Source organism: Oreochromis niloticus, linkage group LG14 (genome assembly GCF_001858045.2).
Source record: "Oreochromis niloticus isolate F11D_XX linkage group LG14, O_niloticus_UMD_NMBU, whole genome shotgun sequence".
Taxonomy (NCBI): domain Eukaryota; kingdom Metazoa; phylum Chordata; class Actinopteri; order Cichliformes; family Cichlidae; genus Oreochromis; species Oreochromis niloticus.
In genome coordinates, this window is record NC_031979.2 from 38,485,075 (window position 1) to 38,505,227 (window position 20,153).

The following is a 20,153-nucleotide window of genomic DNA, read 5'->3' on the forward strand; positions in this document are numbered from 1 at the left end:
GTGTGTTTTTATATCAGCTGTGATGTTGGGGAGAAACTTTGTTTTCCACTTCAGCCTGTAAAATAATTTTGCTGTTTGCTTTGTAAAAAAATCTGAAGTTGTTAATAAAAAGTAAGTTATGAGCTTTGTGTGCCCCTAAATTCTGATTTTACACACATATTTCAATTCTTATGTGTTTATTGATATTTGCATCTTATGACATTTATTGTTTATTGGCTTTATTGGTTGTTCTGATTGGTTGTCTAATGACTTTTACACAGAATAGACTACCCGTCTACCCCCCTCCCTCGAGGGAGATAACCGGGTAGTCCTCCATGGAGGATGCCACCACCACCACCATCTGCTCCTGGATCTTCCAAACAAACCGGCCTCAATCAGCCCGACTCGGCCCACACCTCCCTGCAGAGCTGCGTTCTCTGCCCCCTCTGAGATGAGACAGCGTACAGGGTGGAGGTAGAGAACTTGTCCCACTGCTGCAAAGAGAATAACCTGAAGCTGAACGTCTCATAATGGACGTCAGCAGGCACAGACAGGTCCACTCAACTCTCACTGTAAATGGAGAACAGGTGGAATATGATCTCACCTGGAGTAGCGCTGGGCCATATCATACCGTTCACGGTAATATATAATGTTGGGCAACGATAAGAAAATGAAATATCACGATAGAATATGGCTAAAACGTGCATGTGCAGTGCCTTTGTTTTCATACGCACACTGCAGAAAAAGCGTGCCGGCGACAGAGAATGAGAAGGGTGAAAGCGGATCGTTAAATGAAACAGATGAATCAGAATTGGTTTGTAAAAATGCTGCGACTTCAGTGGTGTGGAACTGGTTTAGCTTTCGTCCGTCAGATACACAACAAAGCACTATTTTTGGTAGCACATGCTAGCGGGCGTCGTTATTACCGTGTTGTTTGGAAAATACGGCACACTTAAAATCAATCCTTTGATTTTCTGAAAGTCGGCAGTGTCCCTTATAATCCCGTGTGCCTTATGTATGAATTCTGGTTGTGCTTACTGACCTTGAAACGATTTTATGTACACGGCGCTCGAAGATCTGTCAAATGTTTTAGTGCGACTTTGCTAAGCTACGAAGCCGCACCGCTTGATGGATTGTCGGAGCACTACGGCTATCGTAGGCAGGAGCCTCGCGGAGTGATACGTACTGTGCTTCAACATAATATTACCGCAGGGGTCGGCAACCTTTCTGATGACGAGTGCCATCTAAAATTTCCTCAGCAGTCAATGTGCCATATGATTGCATTAGCAATAAATTTAATAACGCTCTATATTAACAGTTACACACTATATAGAACAACTTCATAGATAACATAACATAACAGCAAATGAACTGTACAACAGAAAATACAAATGCTATTTATGGTCTTCTCACAACAATGATAAGAAAAATAAACTGGGCCAATATGGCATGTTTGTTAATACAGAGACACACATGTTAATGTGATCTCTGGTCTCCCACTCAGAGACACAGGTCTCCGAGTGTCCAGCATTCAGACGGCTACCTGAGGACACTCATGTGAGAGAAAATCTGCTCACACAGATATGTAGAGCCAAATACTGTCAATAAGGCCTCTGCAATGTTCTGAAGACAGTTAAACCTGTCAGGTAGTGATGTCCAGCAGGTGAAAATGCAGCTCCATGAACATGCACAGCTGTGGATTCCAGCTGAGTTCGTAGTTCTGCAAACTTTGACTCCCACAGAGTCGAGCTTTTCAGTTCAATCAGCTGCATTTCGATGTCGCATTAACTCAGCCAGTTAATGCGAGACAAATCCAGCTGCTCATTAAAGCTTTCTGGTTTGATCAGAAAAGAAAACATTGGTCCACCTGAAAGTCCCAAAAACACACTGTGAATTCTGTCTCAAGTCTACGGATGTATCCATGTGTTTCCGCGGTGCTGATGCTGCGCTGAGTGGACAGCTCCTGAAGCTTTTGAAGTGTCAGAATGTGGAAATTTCAACATTGCTTGAAAAAGCTGCCAGCTAACAACGTCCCTCTCACTGGTAGGCCAAGTTATTTTTAGCTAATTACAAGTTGAATCTGGTAGTTGGGGTTGTTCGCTAAGATACCGTCATTAAGAAGCGGCACAACTAATGTGTCTATGCGAGCTAATTTGTGATGTGCACCGCTGGCCCGGCCATTTATCTTTTAATGCATCTTCTCAGATTAATTCACTGCATGTCGTGCCCAGGGCTGGACTGGGACAAAAAAAATGGCATTTTGACTAGAGACCGGCCCACCAGATATTAAAGCCATAAAGCCTTTGAATGAAACAAACACTGTTGTGACAGTGATGTACACGGTCTTGTTGGTATATGTATGATTTCTATACATTTACGTCAGATAAAAACTTTGGTTGTAAGATTCAGATAATTATTTAATAAAAGCGAGACATTTTAAATGAGAATAAGAAAGAAAAGTATTTCCTTGTGCCCCCCTTTCCCTGTTAATGCCCTACCTGGCCCCCTGGCAACACTTTTCTAGACCCGCCCCTGCACAGTTACCAGCTGTCAGCTACTTAGAAAAGGATCCTGGTGTTATTTGTCTCTCAGAAACAGTTCATAACTTCCCTTCAACTCATTCATGTCACCTAAAAGGTAAACCTGTTTCTCCATCACCTGTTCAGCTCTGATGATTCAGTAAGGACATCTCCTGGTTTCATCTGCATGTTTCCCTCTCACCAGATATACAAACCGATATCATGACCAATGTTCCCTCAAATATTTCATGTGTCTGAGCGAACACACAAACTCCCTGAGCGTCCCTTGGACCACTGTGAGCAACATCAGACGTGTGCACTGTGGTCGCGCCAGCATCTAATCCATCCAGGTTACATGGTTTATTAAAATAATCAAATTACAGCATTTACATTTATGTTAGACTACTTTTAATTAACTGCTTTAGCCCACTTACAATGAAAATTCAAAAAAATCTTGTTCATGACCTGTGTAGTATGTTAACACTATTGGAAGTAAAAATAACTTGAACTCCAATTTTGAAAACACAACTTTCTTTCTTTCTTTTTTTTTTTATAAAGCTCTGACTTGTATTATGAGTCTGTGGTCTGGGAGAGAGTCTGTAACTCTCTGTCTGCAAAATACAGCATATAATGACCAATGTTGGGCAATTAATTATATAGTTATTACTTCAAAAAAGTAACTCAGTTTGGCAAACAACAAAGTTTTTTGCAGCTATTTATTTTTTTAATGCAGCCAAGGCGTTTTTAAATAAACATTTCAAACTATTTACAGAACAATCAGCTGTTCTGCATCAAATCTGATGCCACACAAATTATTTGTGCCACTCCAAAAATTAATTTCTGTCCACTATGAGATAAAGGAGAACAACAGCCTGATACCTGCAGGCCTGACAGCAGGAGATGTATCACTGCTGTAACACCTGTAACATTCAGCAGCCGCCTCATTCTTCTGACACACCAACAAAACCACTGACTACACTACACACTAACTACACACTAACTACACAAGATTTGTGCTAAACGTCGCAAATCTCTCACATCTCAGAACACCGCCGTCACTCCTAAAACTTCCCCCCGTTTCTTAACAACTAGATGCCACGTTGCCATATCATTTTTTGATTGGTCGACACGGTACTTTTTTCGACCAATAGGAAAGGGTGGGGTTGTTTTTGCTCACAGGCTTTCAAGCGTTTTCCTTATAAAACGCCGTTTTTACCGTTTCTTCCCGCAGTAAATATAAACAACGACAGTATTCAGGAAGAAAACCAAACATTGCAGATATTTTTATCATAACTCTGGTGTTACGTGGCCGATCAACACAATTTAAAAACTGGTATAAAGTCCACACTTTTTCCGTCAGTTGTTCCGTCTGTCCTGCTCACATCTCCAATGGTTGGACACGTTGTCATTAACGTGGCTTCACTGCACATCAGCCACGCCGCTTTGCTCGCTAAAACACCGGTGTCGGCACATAAGGACGCTGTCATAGCCTGTCAACGACGCTGATTGGCTGCGTATATACGAATGTGAATCGTATTATTGGCTGGACTATAGGATAAGGTGGCATCGTTCTAATCCCATACAGGAGCAGCCAGTCACTGACTAACACTGCAAAACAGAATTGTTAAAGTTTTCATTTTAATTTCAATTCAGGTTAGATTGCGCAGAGACGTGCCAGCAGTGCGCAATTGCGCACGCGCGCAGCTTTTACAGCTGTGGCTCCAGCAAACATCAGCTGATACTAGAAATTAATATTAAATAAATTCTAACAACAGCTGATCAAGCTTAAACGTGCTGCTGTTGTTTAGCGCGACATCCGCTGGTTTCTTCTTTCTGGCGCAAAGTGGGCGATAAACAAACAAGAGAGAAAAGCCGATCAGCTGATCATTGATCAGTTTCATGATTGAAGTAGCAACAGGAGAGGAGAGAATGAGAGGAGAAGAGGCAGCTGTGCAGCGTAAACACAGAATAACTCCAGCTTTGTGTCTTTTCCATTCTAGCTGAAGTACGGGACAAACTGTGTTACTTTTCAGCTCAATATGAAACGCGTAATATTTTCTCTGAATACGGGACGATTCCGTTTTTTACAGGACGGTTGGCAACTCTACTAACTAACCTTATGAATAAAGTAACATCATAGCACCCACCCAGCTGTATAGAAACTCCGTCAGCTAGTACGCAGTACGAGTTATTGTAACTGACTGTAAAAAGTCACTTGTAAATAACTCATGAAAGAATAAAGTTACGTTGAAACCAAGCACACCATTGTTTTTCTTGTGACATTACCGATAAGTTTGATGTGTCACATGACCCTCTTCCTATTGAAAAAACTAAACTTGTATCCAAGATGGCCGACTTCTAAATGACCACCATGGTCACCACCCATCTTGAGGAGTTTGCCCCCTCACATATACTAATGTGCCACAAACAGGACTTTAATATCACCAACCATTCCCATGTTATTACGGTGTATCCATATAAATGGCCCACCCTGTATAACCTCTTTTTAAGTTTTGTGGATATTATACATGGTTATGTTGAGGATATGTCGGCCAATTTCCACTGGAAATGCCTTTTGGTTAAACTGTCAGCGAGGAATTTGCATTTGCACTGTAAAATTTTTCATATCACTTTAATGCACATAAAAAACAGCTGCTTGTTTAAGTGAAAATGCACTGATGGGTTTTTTTGCACTAATAAAGTTGTGGCGTTGTAAAGTATTTTGTCTAGTGTCAATTATATTGTCAGTTATATCGTTATCGCAAATTTTCAAATGTATATCGTGATAAATATTTTTGGTCATATCCCCCTGCTCTAACCTGGACCATTGCCATCTTCCTGTCTCAGGTAAACCAGGCCCATTACAGGTGAGCCCTGGCATCCCCGCCCACCACCTGTTTGACCCGGTGCACCTCAGTCAGGTCCACACCTCCAGACTCACTAACAGCTTCCTCCCCTGGGCCATCAGACTGCTAACAAACCCCACCCCTCTCCACCCACCCACCCACGAATCGTCACTCAGGTCACTCACACACAGACTCTATTCGCCTCCGAGCACAACTATTTTGTTTCCTCCTTGATTGTATATATTTACACTGTATGTCATTTATTCCTGCTGTCTGCTATTTCTATTTTATTCTGGCACAGTTAGCGCAGAGAATCCGGACAATGAACTAAAAAGTTACACCGAGCCTCAGAATAAGATGAAGGAGGTTTATTTTGAACAAGGACTTATGCAAAGCTGCTCTAGCAGAGTCCAAACTAAGAAAGCTAAAGAATTTGTGTCCAAGTACACAAAAGAATATTTTCCACTTTTAAAAAGCCAGTAAAGCCTCAATTAGTTTCAAACTGTGAATCATGCAAAGCTGCTCCAGACTCCAAGAATGAAAAACTGGCACTGAGCATGAGCAGAAAGGGTTTCTTTAAATAAAACATTCAAATTTGGCTTACGTTATCCGTCTTAAATGAAATGAAGAATAGACTGTTCAGAGGACGGCTGCTGGAGTCTGGATGTTAGTCTGTGCACTGACATTACTTTAATCCTAAAAGCAGAGGCCTTTGGGCCCCGTTCATGTAGGTGTTGCTCTGTAATTAGCGGCTGGTGTCTCTACGTTATAATCCCAATTTGTAATCCGTCTGTTCAGCCTGGTTTTTTCAGTCTTTGACCTGAACCCAGAAAAAGACGACTTTAACCACCTTTAGCTGTTATTCTGACATCGTCTCCATCTGCTATTCAGAGCTGTTCCCAACATGAGCGGGTATTATCACACGCCATCCATTAAGATGTCTTTAAATGACAAAGCAGCAGTTTTCCTCAGGGTGTTTCCGTGTGTGTGTGTGTGTGTGTGTGTGTGTGTGTGTGCACGCCCGGCTACTGTACTCCCACATTATGGCTGTAATAACATAATCCCAGAGATTTGGCCTGACAGCGAGACAGTATGCTGCCGATTTTAACTGACAGCGGGGAATTATCATCACACACTTCACAGATGGCGAGATGTGTTATTACTGCTGCCGTGAGTGTCAGTGTTTGGCCCGCGGACCTCCACCCGGACACTTGAAGCTCGACTCTCTAATCTCCATCAGTAAACCTTCTAAATATATACAGCACGCGTTTTTTCTGTTGCACAGCCCTCGTCTCTAACCCCTCCCCCCCTCCACCCTTTGAGACCTATTTGATTTAGGAGTAACAACATCAGGCAAGTCAAATGCTTTTCTTACAAAGGGGATCTATACTGTTACTCGGACATTCCACTTTCTTTTATAAATGTTGCTGAGATATTGGCTGAAACTCAGCAGGACCAAATCCTCGATGATGAGAGTGAATGGAGCTAAAATGATTTCAGTAATGATTCCTGCTTTAAAACACCAAAGCCTGCATTTTATTGCAGTTATCAGCCATGGAAAATTACATTTATGTCCTTTAGTTTTCCCTCAGGGTGAACCCGATTAGATCCTACTGGATAGTGTAGTAGTAGGACTACATGCCTTTGGAGTGGGAGTTACAAGTTCAATTCCAGCTGTTTGGAGGAGGGGACCGCTCTCACGGCTTGAGATTGATGAGGTACATCACACTATGGCAAGGAGGAGCCAGGACGGCAGGTCAGGGGGGAGATGCCATCACCCCCACCCTGAGAATGGGTATCAACCCCCAAATGATAGGATCATGAACTCAGTTTCTGTTGTGTGATGGTATCAGTTCCTGCAAGCCCTCACCTGTTGTGTAGGTACCTGATGAGTTTAAGGCATGTTTAAATAAAACACATTCATTCTGCTTCTGTTGTTCATGAACAAACATTTTATGATCTGCAGTCTTGCTTCATCCTATGTCTTTGATGTGTATTGTTCCTGGATTTCAGGCATTATCAGGCTCTTCTGTGTAACTGAGGGAACGTGACAGTTAGACTTTGCACAACTTCATTAACTAGTACTAAAATGAATACGCTAAATGGCTACTGACAGCGTGGACTGCTTTCACTCTACTTGTACAAACGTGATCCTTTATTTAAAATGAAGATGTTGCTGAGTCCTTTATAAAGTTTTGATCCACCTGTGTGACACCAGCGTCCGGCATATGGACGTCCTGGACCGTCCACAGGAAGCAGCAGCCGCCTGCTGCCAGATAATACACGCAGATCTACTTTAATACAAAGAAATCTCGTATTATTCCACCCGTTACGTAAAAGGATGAGATTATCGATACGCAGATTAACGAGCGCCCAATCATATTTCAGCATATCGCCCCGCCCTCCCCTCAAACCATACGAGCCGTCAGACGTGCAGATAAAAATAGAAACTTGCAGTTTAGTTGTTAGATTTTAGTCTTTATTGTACTATTTTTTTTTCTTGACAATTTGCTAGCGGACATGTGAAAACTTGGACCAACAAAACATCATCATTATTATTATTATTTTAATTACAGCATAATCGTCGGTAACAGTGAGAAGATGGTTTTAAAAAATAAAAACAAAAGAAGAATTTAAACCAAACGGGAACAAAACAAACAAACAAAAAGAAACAGTTTGACTTTAATATTCAATGATGGATTTTCTTTTTTTTTTCCTTTTTTTTAAATTCATGTACACAATATAACAGTCTAAAAACATTAAACACACAGAGCTGAAGACATTGCAGTGTTGGTGGGGAAGTGGCAGTCCTCGGGGCGGTTTATATATGGAAGCAACATGGTCCTGCTGTACTGTCAAATATCTACGGGGGGCAAAGATGGGGAAGAAGAAGAGGAGGAAGAGGAGGAGGAGGAGGAGAAGGAGGAGAGGGGGGGACTACAAACCAAAATGGCCGTCAATATAAAACTAACAGTCTTTTTCTCTCTCTCTCTCTTTTTTTTTTTTTTTTTTTTTTTAATGTAATCCACCAATCAGGAGTCGGTAGAGCTTCGGGAAGAGAAGGGGGAGGAAAGTGGAATGTCTCGATTTTCATTTTTTATTCTTCATTTTCTCTCATAGACAATATAAAATCTCACAGACAAGCAAAGAAAGGATTAAGAAAAGAAAACACAGGATGTTTGTATCTGACAGAGGGGGGTGGATGGATGGATGAAGGATGGATGGATGAAGGATGGATGGACAAAAAGAAGGGCTTGAATTATTGCTTTCCGAGTAATTATTTTTCTTCTCATCTACATGAATTGCATCTTTCTCTCCGTCTCTCGTTTCTCACCATGTTGGTCTGATAACACGTGATTACTCCATTTATTGGGAGGGATGAAGGGAGAGAGGAGGAGGACGGGGAGGAAATAAGAGGACAAGGAAGTGGAGGAGTTGGGGGGGGTGGGGCTCAGAGCTCCTTGCTCAGCGAATCCCGGGCAGTTCTAATCCTCTTTGTGTGGCCTCACACGTTTCCCGCCTTTTTGTCTGGTAAATGATAACAGAAGAGATCGAAAAAAAGGATTAAAAAATTGGAAAAAAGAAGAAGCAACAGTCACATAAAAGGGTTAAATGCTGCACGTGTGTTCAGTGGTTTAGTACGAGGAGGTTGGTCTCGCAGGACGCACACAGAGCAGAACAACACAACACAATGACAGCTGACGAGGACAACAACGAGTCGTCACATCATGGAGGATCACGTGACAGCTACTCTACCTGTGCTTGTGCTCTTTGTGCTCTTGACCTTGAGGAGGAGATTTGCCCTCTAATAAATAAACCGACCACCCACTGCAGTCTGTCTTTGCCTTGCTCACACAGAAAAACCTCAGAGAGCGAGCGAGGGGGAAAGTCTGTCCATACCCAGCTTTTCTCTCCCGCTGCTGTCTCAGCTACAGCTAGCCATAGCTAGGAGCCACCGGAGGATCGAGGTCAGAGGTCGAGGGCTGTGACAAAACCGGTACCTTAACCGTGATTCGTGTAAAACTACCAGCAGGATGCCAGAAGAAGCTTGTGCCATATAAACGCGGAGCTGCGTTTTCACGTAATTCCAGTTTGAACCACAAGATGGAGCCCCAAGTCAGCACGGTGTCCAATCTGATCCGAATCCAGCACATGTGCGAAAGACGGACTCAGCACGTCAAGTCTTGTTTAAAGCCTCGAGATGTTTTTCACCGTCACCATCTCAGCGTTTTGAGACCTGATGTGATGAGTGAGCACACGAACCGAAGCCACTGCAAGCTTATTGGATTATCATCCTTTTCTGAGTCCAACGTGGCCATAAATTAATCCTTGCTTTTTTCTGCCAACCTTAAAAGTAGCAGCTTTTAAAACATCTCTGCATCACTGATTCCCAAAGTGTGAGCTGCAGCCCCCTGCTGGTCATTAGAAAGAATGCAGGTTTAAGACACTTGTGCACTGGCTTCACTTCAGACCCAAAAGATGCATCGTTCTTTTATATTATCAATGCAGTGACAGTTACAATAACACTTCACACAATGAACTTGAGAGTTTCCACAAATGAATCTTCCCGTGTTATCGATCATTTCGGCAGCTTGGACTTGCACAGCATCCATATGGAAAACAACAGAGAAGCCAACTCTGTACTGGCCGGAGAAGAAGGAGGTATATATGCACAAAAATGGTGATTCTGTCACTACAGATGTAAAGACATCTGAGTCTTTCTCCAAGAGCTGTGCCACATCATAACTAGATATTCACTTGGTTTCCAAACCTCTCACCTCTGCTCATCGCATACTGAGCCTTAAAAAGCTGCCAAATTGCTGCAACATTTTCAGTTGGAAGCTCCACAAGTATGTCAACCAAGCAGCCAGTTAGAGGGCTGGAAACTGAAAGCACAACACCGAATTACCAAAAACAGAGTGAGTGTTAAAATGTGCACATTTACAGCCTGATACAGACACTTGTTTCACCACCAATTATCGGCTAGGGGCGTGGCCTCTTTGACTGACAGGCTGTAGGTGCTAGCGGTCTGCTAGGCTTCACCTCAACTAACTGGAGTCCCTGAACTGGACCTCTGGGTCGCGTTTGTGCTGTTGGAGTCTGTTGGAGTATTTTTAATGACGTCATGTGACCAATAATACAGCTGCTGTGAGGTCATTCATGCTAGCAGACTGTTTCATCCAAAAATCTGAACTGATTATTAGAGCTGAAATTTTCATCTGTTTTGGTATGGCATTTATTTCCACTCTGGTTCTTTGTTCTTTGTGCCTTTACTTAAAAACCCTTTACTGAACGTTTCAGCAAAACCCAGCTGCTGGTGTCGCAGACAGCTCGGCACACTGGGCGTTAAACTGAGCTCATTTTAGCAAAAGACTTGGAGCTTCAAAGAGACTCCTAGTGAACTGCACAGCAGCAGCAGCAGGAGCTGCGATCCTCTCCGCGAGCATCTGCCGGGCTGCAAGAGATCAAAGCGAGGCGCTCGCTGGACACCGAGCCTCACGTAGCGCTTGAATGAAGAGGAGGCTGAAAGTGATAAATAATGGAGGAGGAAACAGAGCACCTTCTGGTTCGCAGGCACTTCACCTCCTACTGCTCAGCATCCAGCAGCTCCTGCCGGCTCCCTGGTGGGAACGTGGGAAGTGGTGGGAACAGGAAGGAAAAGAGCAAGTCCACGGAGCAGACCGCCCCCACGTAAAGAAGAGAAAAGGGTCCAAATATCAGGAGATGCTAAATTTCACCTCCATCGTCACATTTCCTTGTGCCTGTCCTCGATCCTCTCGTGTGTGGGTCTAAACCTACCAAAGCAACTTCAACATCAACATCAACATCTAATTAGCTCTAACAGGATGTGCCGAAGAGCAGATAATCTGATATTTACATTTTCATACAAGCAGCCAGCTTCCTCCCGCGCTCGCCACCTGAGTCCCAGTCACTGTTGAAAGCTTTTTGCTACTCATCTGTGCATGAACTTCTGTCTCTCTCTGCTGAACACTTGCAGGTGATTCGCTGCTGAGCAAACATCTACTCTACGACTTACTTAAAGGAATTCAGGAAGAACTGCGTCATGTTTACCGAGCGATCGCCCAGAAAAGCTGGCATGCCTATAAATACAGTGTGTGGTTCTGTGCGTGCACCTTTCCTTTCAACGTACAGGTAAACAGCGTCAGTCAGTGCGTGGGCTGACTATGGAGCTGGTCACGGTTAGCCTAGTTTAGCTTAACGACTGAATGCAGGCGGGGTGAAACGGTAACCTTTCAAACAGCTTTGACCCATCAGTCCCAAAATCAGCAGCTCGAGTTCGCCGTCACACCTGTATTTCAGGAGGAGACTGCAGTGAGTCGAGCGCCAGTGTTACAGGGCTGTGGTGACATCATAGAGCGTAACACAAACGGCGACTATAAGCTAGATTGTACCCTAGCTACGGTGCAGGTCTCCGTCACCACGGAGGCCAGCAGCTGGCTGGATTGGGGCTTCACAGTCAAACACATCCACCTATTCCAGGTCTAAACTAGCTGAACCCGTGTCCCCCACCACCTCCAGCCCTTTAACCTCTTATTGTACAGGTTCAGTAAGAAACATCTGTATTCATTCATCTACCTGCACTCTGAGGCGTTTGGGCTGCAAGACTATACATCATATCTTCTGACCACACTATTAAACTCAGTCAAGTCTTGATGACTCTGCTCCAGGCCAATCTTTCACTGGGATTCTGACCTGCTGTGGAGCTTCATCTGAGTCTAATCACCAAAGAATTTATTACTTAAACTAAATAAATTAGATTCAATTCCTTCAAATCGTCTCTTCTTTTCGAATTTCAAAGTTCAAAGGAAATCCTCTTTCAAGTTCAGTAACTGCATGTTTGTTAAGTCACCTCGGCCGCAGACAAAGTTCGGTTTACACGCATGAAACAAGCCTCTGTTTGTTTCTGCACATGCTCAGTGTAAACTCTGGACCGCCTGTAGGTGTCAGTTGTTGAGTTAATGGATCTCACCGCTTCTCTGCAGGCAGCTGTTTTCCTGCTTTTCATTTGTTTTCATTCTGAATCAGATTTTTTAAAATTTGTGAAATTTGAGGAGACTGTTCCTCCTCCTGCTTTCAGTCGTTGCACAAAGATATGCTCCTCCCCTCACAGCTCCATGATCGCCACGTCTATGCTAACGTGTGTGTTACTTTACATTGTCATATTTCACTGTATCACGCGTGTGTGTGTTCCTAGTATCTGGCGTCGGCATCATAGCACCCGTTTAACCCGTTGTCCACACACAGCTCCTTCTCTAATTGGTCGGTTGCTGCTGACATCACGTTTTGAACAATGACCACGGCCGCCTCTCTTAGATCCCTCTTCCTCATTTCCTCCTCCTCACCCTCCTCTCCCTGGTCATATGTATCTTCAGCATCGTGACAACCTCCATTCTGTGGAGACTCCGCCTCCCCCTGTCCTTCCCCCTTCTCCCCGCTAACAGCTAATGCTATCTGCGTCTGGCGGTCCCTGCGTGCGGCGTGTTTATTGCTATCGTTTGTTAGCACTTCTTGCCGTTTGCCGTTAGCTTCTCCGTCTTTGCTGCTGCTGCTGTTCTGAGGCTCGTCAGAGTCCCGGTCGGCGTGCTCTAACTCACCGCTGTTCACGGCCGCCGTGGCGTTGATGATCTTGGCGTTGGCCTCGTCTTGCACCCCTCCTGCCTCCTTGCTCTTCTTCATGGGGCTGCTCCCCGTCGTCTTCTCCTCCTCCTCCTGGTGATTATGTGTGGTGGTCTCCTCCTCTGTGCCGTTGGAGCAGCCGTTCTCCCCGTTGGTCACCGGAGCTTCAGCCGTCGTCTTCTCCACCTCCTTCTCCGGCTCCTTCGCCACCTCCGCTCCACTCTCCTCTGCCGGTGTCTTCTCAGCTGCTATCGCTGCATCTTTGTTGTTGACCTCTGCGGTTGCTGCGGCAGCTTCGCCGTCAGCGCCTCCCTCCTCTGTCGCCGCTGCCACCTCTCCTCCCTCTGCGGCCTCCTCCTCCTTGGCGCCCTCGCCCGTGTCCACACTGGTGGACTTGCCCTTCCGCATGATGAAGTTCTTCAGGGAAACCGCACGGCCAAAATGTGAGCGCTTGGCTTTGGCCGACTTTCCGTCTTTGCCGTCCTCTGCGGCGCCTTCCTCACCTGGAGTGGAAAAAAGCGTTTGAGGTTAAAGTTCATCAGGGTGCACATCAATTAGTGGCACAGGATTACAGCAAGTGAGTGGAAGAAGTGTTTATCAAGTGTTAGCAAATATTTACATTACTAAAAACAAATTTATTGATTAAAAATATTAGAGTCTGACCTCGTCCTTGAGGTCCAGATCTCTGAGCTTCTAACTTGTCCGAGATTTTTAGTAGCTCCACCTACGGCATCATGTACAAATCCCACGTGGCCTCATTCTCACATTATCGTACTCACGCCGCCGCTTGCCCAGCGGGGTGCCAACATTTAATCTAAGTACACTGAAGGCTGTAGGCGGTACCAGGAACTGATTTATTCTGCGCATGTGCAAAAACACGTGTACGTCCTTATCATATCACGTCCTATCAAACACATCCCTTTCTTCTCTTTCTCCTTGTTTTATGATTTCATTAATTTTGCTAATGTGGTCCTTTCTTACACTTGGCAATATTCATGAAATTCATTCAATCACATTCTTCAAACAAAAAGACAAATATTCATTTCCTTTTTAAGAAAACAGTTGATGAGTAGTAAAACCAAAGATAAGCTGTCGTGTCTATTTTGTAAAATGCTTTTGATGTTTCTGTAGGTCGGTTTCTTTTTTAAGATTTTCCTTCTTCTACGTTAAGGATCATTACACTGTTTCTGTTGAAGTCTTTTATTGTGAAAGGCAGGAACAGGAAGAAGCCCTTTTGGATAACAATGACATCATGTTATTTAAGTTTTTTTCAAGTTGTGGTGAATATTTGGGCTGCCATGTTTCCCAATGAATAAAGTTTTTCTTATCTTAAAGCAAAAAAACAAGAACAAACTTGAGACTTTTAAAATTACAACATGAAATTTCAACTATGAACCAAAGAAGGTGGAATATTTTCTGAGCCATTAAACAAACAAATCTCCTCTCAGAGAGAACGTCCCGTTTCCACTCTGCTCTGTGTAGAAAGAGCAGAAAGTAAAGCTTAATTTAGTCTCTTCTGTTGACCTAAGCTATGCTGTAATTTGAATTTCACATCACCCGTTGAATATTTTATTTGGGACAATGTTCAATTACATTACCTCCCCCAGAGTTAGCAAGCCTTTAACTCCTGTGTGTCTTTGGTGGACAGCGACAGACTGACACGAGTGCAAACAAGCTGCCGGCTTCAGAAGCTGAATTTTTAATCGGTGTCCAACTGTGGCGCTGACAAAAACACAGCAACGCTTAAGACCTGCAGTCAGACTCTTAATACATCTCTGCTCACTTTAACTTCCTCCAAAAGAACATGAAGCAGAAACCTGGAAATGACGACGCCCAAAGTGCAGCGATTCCCAATCTAAAGGCCGAACCCCCAGTGCAGGTCATGTGATAACTGGCGAGATATTAAATGAGTTTCATTTGGTTATCATTTTAAAAACTGGATGAGCAGAAGCGAATGGATGGATGGAGGGATTTTAAAGAGGAACCTCTAAAGTTTGAAGAGTTGATGAGCGTAACAACCACCAACATGGTCACTCATCACGTACGGATGCCCACACCCTGTGTCCTTTAGAAGAACCTCCTGATGTGCAGAGTTGAAACCTAAATTTAAGCAAGAGTCTGCCGAGTGTGGCTAACATTAGCAGCCTTGGCTCCTCCCACATTAACGCCCACATACCTGCAGAATGTGGTTACACACCTGCAGCCACTGGACCTGCACATGGTTCACAGACAGCCTGGATAAAGACGGCTGTGACTGCTTTGGCTGGCTGACGTCAGGGTGACTGAGGTCAGATGAAGACTTCGTAAAGATCAGTTATGTTCACGCGCTCAACTCTGCGTTGACCCACCTGAGGCAGCGGCCGCAGGCGCCTCCTCCTCGCCTCCAGGGTGGCACTCCGTGTTGGCGCGTTTGCTCTTGGGGATGACTCGCTTCTTGAAGGAGGTCCAGATCTCGTTGGCGTGTTGTGTCACCGTTCCACCTGCTGCCGCCGCCTTCTCCTCCTCACCTCCCTCTGCTTTCTCCTTCTCCTCCCCTCCCTCTGTCTTGCCCTCTTCTGCTCCTCCCTCTGCCTTTGCTGCTTCCTCTCCTCCCTCAGCTCCTCCTGCAGGCTCCTCAGGCTTGGCATTTTCAGCGGAGTCTTTGTCGGAGCCCTTGGCCTTGCCGCTGATGCCGGACATGGAGGTGTCCCTCTTCAAGCCCTGGAAGGTCCAGGAGCGTTTGAGCTTCCACCTCTTCTGGCCTGACTCTTTGGAGTCAAGTGTGGAGGAGTCTCCGCCACCTCCTTCTCCCTCTGCTCCTTCCTCCTTCCCATCCTCACCTCCTCCAGTCTTCTTGTGTGCCTTCTGAGCCATGAGCTTCTTGAAGGAGTGCCAGCGCTTCATGTGCTTAGTGGTTGTCGAAGAGGCTGAGGCTTTCTGTTCCCCTTCTGCACCTCCCGCTGCTCCACCTTCCTCTACAATGGAGTCTGCAGTGGTGTTAAGTGCTTCGGGATCTTCCAGCCGGTCCAGGGACTTGGACCGGACCTTTACTGGTTTCTGGGGCTCTGCAGCGGCGCCCTCCTTCTTCTCAGTGCTGCGATGGGAGAAGATTCTCGCCACAGGCTTCCTGATCAAATCTCGAACTGTGGATTTCGCCTCCGCTGGTTTGCCCTTCTCCGCTTTCTTCTCATCTTCCTTCTCTCCATTTTCCGCAGCCTTCTCTGTCGCTGCCTCGCCTTCTGCACCTCCTTCTGCTCCTCCCTCCGGTGCTGCTGCTGCAGCTTCCTCCCCTCCTTTGTCGGCCTCTTTCTCCCCTCCTTCAGCTGCGCCCTCCTCGCCTCCAGCCACGGGGGCGCTCTGCTCTTTCTTCTTCCTTCCACCCATCACCTTTCCCAGGCCACTCTTGTTGAGGAAGGAGTCTAGGAACGAGGTCTTGGGTTCAGCGGAAGTGGTGTTTTCGGAGCTCTGAGGTGGTGGTGCATCCTCGCCTGCCGCCGTGGTTCCTCCCTCCTCGGTTCCCGCTACGTCCGCCGCCGCTGTGTCGTTATTCACAGTCTCTTTGTTTTCGACAACCTCGCTGTTGACAGCTGTGCCGTCTTTATCGACAGCCTCGTCTTTGACAGTCTCTGAGCTCGTGGTGGCGTTTTTGGCCGCTTGCTCCACCTCTGCTGGCTTACTTTCAGTGCTTTTTCCATCTTCCTGGACCACTGGTGCTGTGCTGGCCTCCGTTGCCGCCATCTCAGAAAGGGAAACCAAACAATAACAACAAAAAAGTCTCTTCCTTCCGGCCTGCCTTTCTTCCCTGGCCTTCTGTCCTCCTCTTCCTCTCTCTCTCTCTCTCTCTCTAGTGTTTCGTTCCTCCCGCTGTGGTGGCGCTCTCAGGTCATGGAGAGCAGGGTTGAGAGCAGTGGCGAGGAGGAAAGATACTCAGCATCCTACTAGACCTCCAAACTCCTGCAGGAGGAAAAAAAGGGAGAGAGAGCGAGAGACAGATGGTTAATAGTCTGAAGCAACACCACAGGCGCTCAATGAGTCTGGTCTGGACTGTGCACTGAATGAGGAATGAAGTGTAACATGATAAGGAATCTCAGCAGGACACAAAATACAGACATGTTTCCTAATCAGTCACACACACACACACACACACACACACACACACAGGGTATTCATATCTTGTGGGGACATCTAATTAACACAATGCTTTCCCCAGCCCCTAACCCTAACGTTACCCTAAAACTAACGATAACCCAACTGTAACCCTGACACTAAAACCACATATTTTGTCTCAAAAATGGCTTCAAACTTGTGCGACTGGGATTTTGGTCCCTATAAGTACAGTAAACTTCCAATTTTTGGTCCACACAAAGATATAAATACACGCAACACACCTTTAAAATGATGAAATGCAAAACCTGCACAGAAGTGGAAGGCCTTGGTGTCGCGCTCACAGGTTCTTGTAACGCATTTGTTGCTTTGCTTGTTGTCGTTCAGCACAATTTGTTATTTTTTTTACAACCCCATCAGCCATCAGTATCACAGGATATTGGGACGAGATGTTAGTTTCAATATTAAACTGACACCAATTGTGTTCTTCTATGATGTATAAGAACACAAGCACTGACTCAGCTGTTTCATCTGTTTTATGATAATATGATTAAAAAAAAAGGTCAAAAAGTACATTTTGGGTAATCATCGTGTATCTTATAAGTTTGGTGCGTGGCACCAATTAGACACTGTCTGTCTTGTTCTGAGAGATGCACATAAAACACCTGCTGCTGAGATCAGTGTGCTGCTGGTGTGGTTTGTTTTCATTGAGGAAAACTATAAAACACGACCAGACTGCTGCTTCCAAACATTCCTCGGTTGTAACACATTTTGACAGTTTAATGAATGAATCAGCAGATCAATGAATCACACACACACACACACACACACACACACACACGAGTGCCGACACAGAGTAATTTTCAGCTCTGAGAGTCCAGACGTTTAGTGCGCACAGTCGCACACTCTCAGAGGAGAAGGTGAAAAGAGTGAGTCAGACTGGAGGAGGCAGAGAGACGCCGATGGAGAGGCACTCAGGTGGAGAGACAATCACACAGAGGAGAGGCAGACGGAGGGAGCGAGGTGTAAACACATACATCACATGCTCCAGATAATCTCGCACTATGCTGTTGCCACAACTGACTGACCGGCCAACTGGATGGCTTACTGGTCGACTGCCTGTCTTTCTGGCTTGCTGATGGGACGGATGACTTGTGCTCATTATCCCTTGATGGCTGAGCAGCGTGAGAGGCAGATTTACGGGCCGTCTGATTTGTTGTTCAACACCTCTGTAGTAAAGATTTGGATTTACATAAAAAAAAATCCCGGTGAGGACGATACGAAGCGTTTCTCGTGTTAGACGCTTTGTTTACCCGGCCACCCCAATCACTAATTTTACAGCACTGCTTTTACCTTTGCACCTCAGTTACAACCATCTTACTCTAGAAATGAATGACATAAACTGCTGCTGGTTTTAGTTCAAATCAAGTTCAATTCCATAGCTACGCACAAAAAATGAAACCCCGTCATTATGCAGAAACAATAACTAGAAACAAAACAATGCAGCAAAAAACCACGAGGGCTCTCAGATGTAACAGAAGCCAATCACAGAGAGGAGTTGCTGAGTGATGTGTGCACATTTGCACACCTGCGACTGACCTTGCTGAAATCTGTGGGAGGAGCAAAGAGCTCCCTGCGACCACGAGAAAGTCCTGATCAGAGAGCAAAGGCTACAAAGTTTTACTGACTAAATTTTAAAATTATATAGTGCCACATCTGAATGACATGTATTATAAAGTCTTTACCATCTTGGCTGTGACATTTGATACCAACATTATGTGGCTTTGCCCCAAAGTGCTGTCTCCCGGGCTGACCGACTCACTCATTTATATATTCATGCCTGCCAGCATGTTTGGTGAGAGTAGGTGATAAAAGCCCTTTTTTGCTAAACTAATTGTTGTAATAAAAGATTGTAGCGACACAGGACGGCATCGAAGTGCTCCATCTATGCATCAGCACTCTCAGCAGAGATGCCCGGATCTCCTCTCGCCATCTCCTTCACCAGAGTCACCTTCACGCCCTTCAGAGGAAGCTCCTTTCTTCCACTCTTATCTGAGATTATACTCTTTTGGCCGCGACCCACAGCTGGTGGTCGTGTGTGAGCTCAGCTAAGTTCTCTCGTTGCCCCGATAGTCAAATATACTGACTGTGACCTCTGGATGGCACGTCAGTCTGCTGGTCTTGCACCTTCCCATCACTCATTAACAAGAGCTCAAGATACTTCAACTCCTTGCTTTGGACAACAACTCCTTAACCGAGAGGGAGCAATCAACCTTGTTTCAGCCTCAGACCTGGAAGTCTGACTATGATGTCCAAGCTGTAACAATCGACATCAAAATTATCCAGCTAGGAAGCTTGACACCAGACTGTGTGTACAGCTGTGGGGTTGGGCCGTACAGTTGGGCAATGAAATAAAAACTGCCCTGAATTATGCAAAAATGTATTTGAATAAATACTTTTATAGCCGTGGCTGCCTTAGCCACAAAGGTCACTTCTTACTCTTATTTTTCATGCTGTACTGAACTTTACCGCAGTCAGAAAGAGGTTTGTATCATTTCATGTCTGAGTTATTGAATCTGGAAGCTCAAATGGTGACTATTTTCTCACCTTTACCAATGTCAAGCACACAAATGGGCCTGACTGGCTATTATTCATTTATTTGGTGCGTTTTAAAGAAGGGCAGCATTTAATAAAAACACAAAATCTACACAAATTATATGAAGTGACTGGAAAAAGCAGCAACAGGGTTAAAATCCACGAGACAAAATAAAAGCATTCGCAGAAATAAATGTGACCATGTGGCTGGTTTCTGAGCCCCTGAAGGTTGTTCCTGCCTCTGGTTTACAGCTATGACTTGTGCGTAGCCTAGGGATAGAAACACATCTACACCTCCGCTATCACACAATATTAAAATCACAGCGTCATTTAGCCGAAATAAACACAAATTAGGCTAGCAGCCACATGACGCTCAGCACATGCATTCACCTTTACACCATCCCCCCCCAGCTGGAGCTGACTGATTTAACTCCAGCTCACTGGACTTTATCACGGTTTGTCAAATATCAGCCATCTTGGGTCCCGTTCTTCC

The 20,153-nt window shown here is 45.0% G+C and overlaps 1 protein-coding gene across 2 annotated transcripts in view; it reads right to left on the bottom strand.

Annotated features, from left to right (window-relative positions):
- Positions 1 to 7,801: 7,801 nt before the first annotated feature.
- si:ch211-137a8.4 (neurofilament heavy polypeptide) overlaps positions 7,802 to 20,153 on the bottom strand; it is a 40,729-nt gene continuing 28,377 nt past the window's right edge. For both annotated transcript variants that reach the window (XM_005474875.4, XM_005474876.4), the window contains exons 2-4: positions 15,331 to 16,915; positions 12,961 to 13,485; positions 7,802 to 8,872 (exon numbers count right to left, since the gene is read on the bottom strand). In XM_005474875.4, the coding sequence (XP_005474932.1) occupies positions 8,850 to 8,872; positions 12,961 to 13,485; positions 15,331 to 16,699 (1,917 nt within the window). In that variant the 5' untranslated portion in view covers positions 16,700 to 16,915 and the 3' untranslated portion in view covers positions 7,802 to 8,849. The remainder of the gene's footprint in view (positions 8,873 to 12,960; positions 13,486 to 15,330; positions 16,916 to 20,153) is intronic.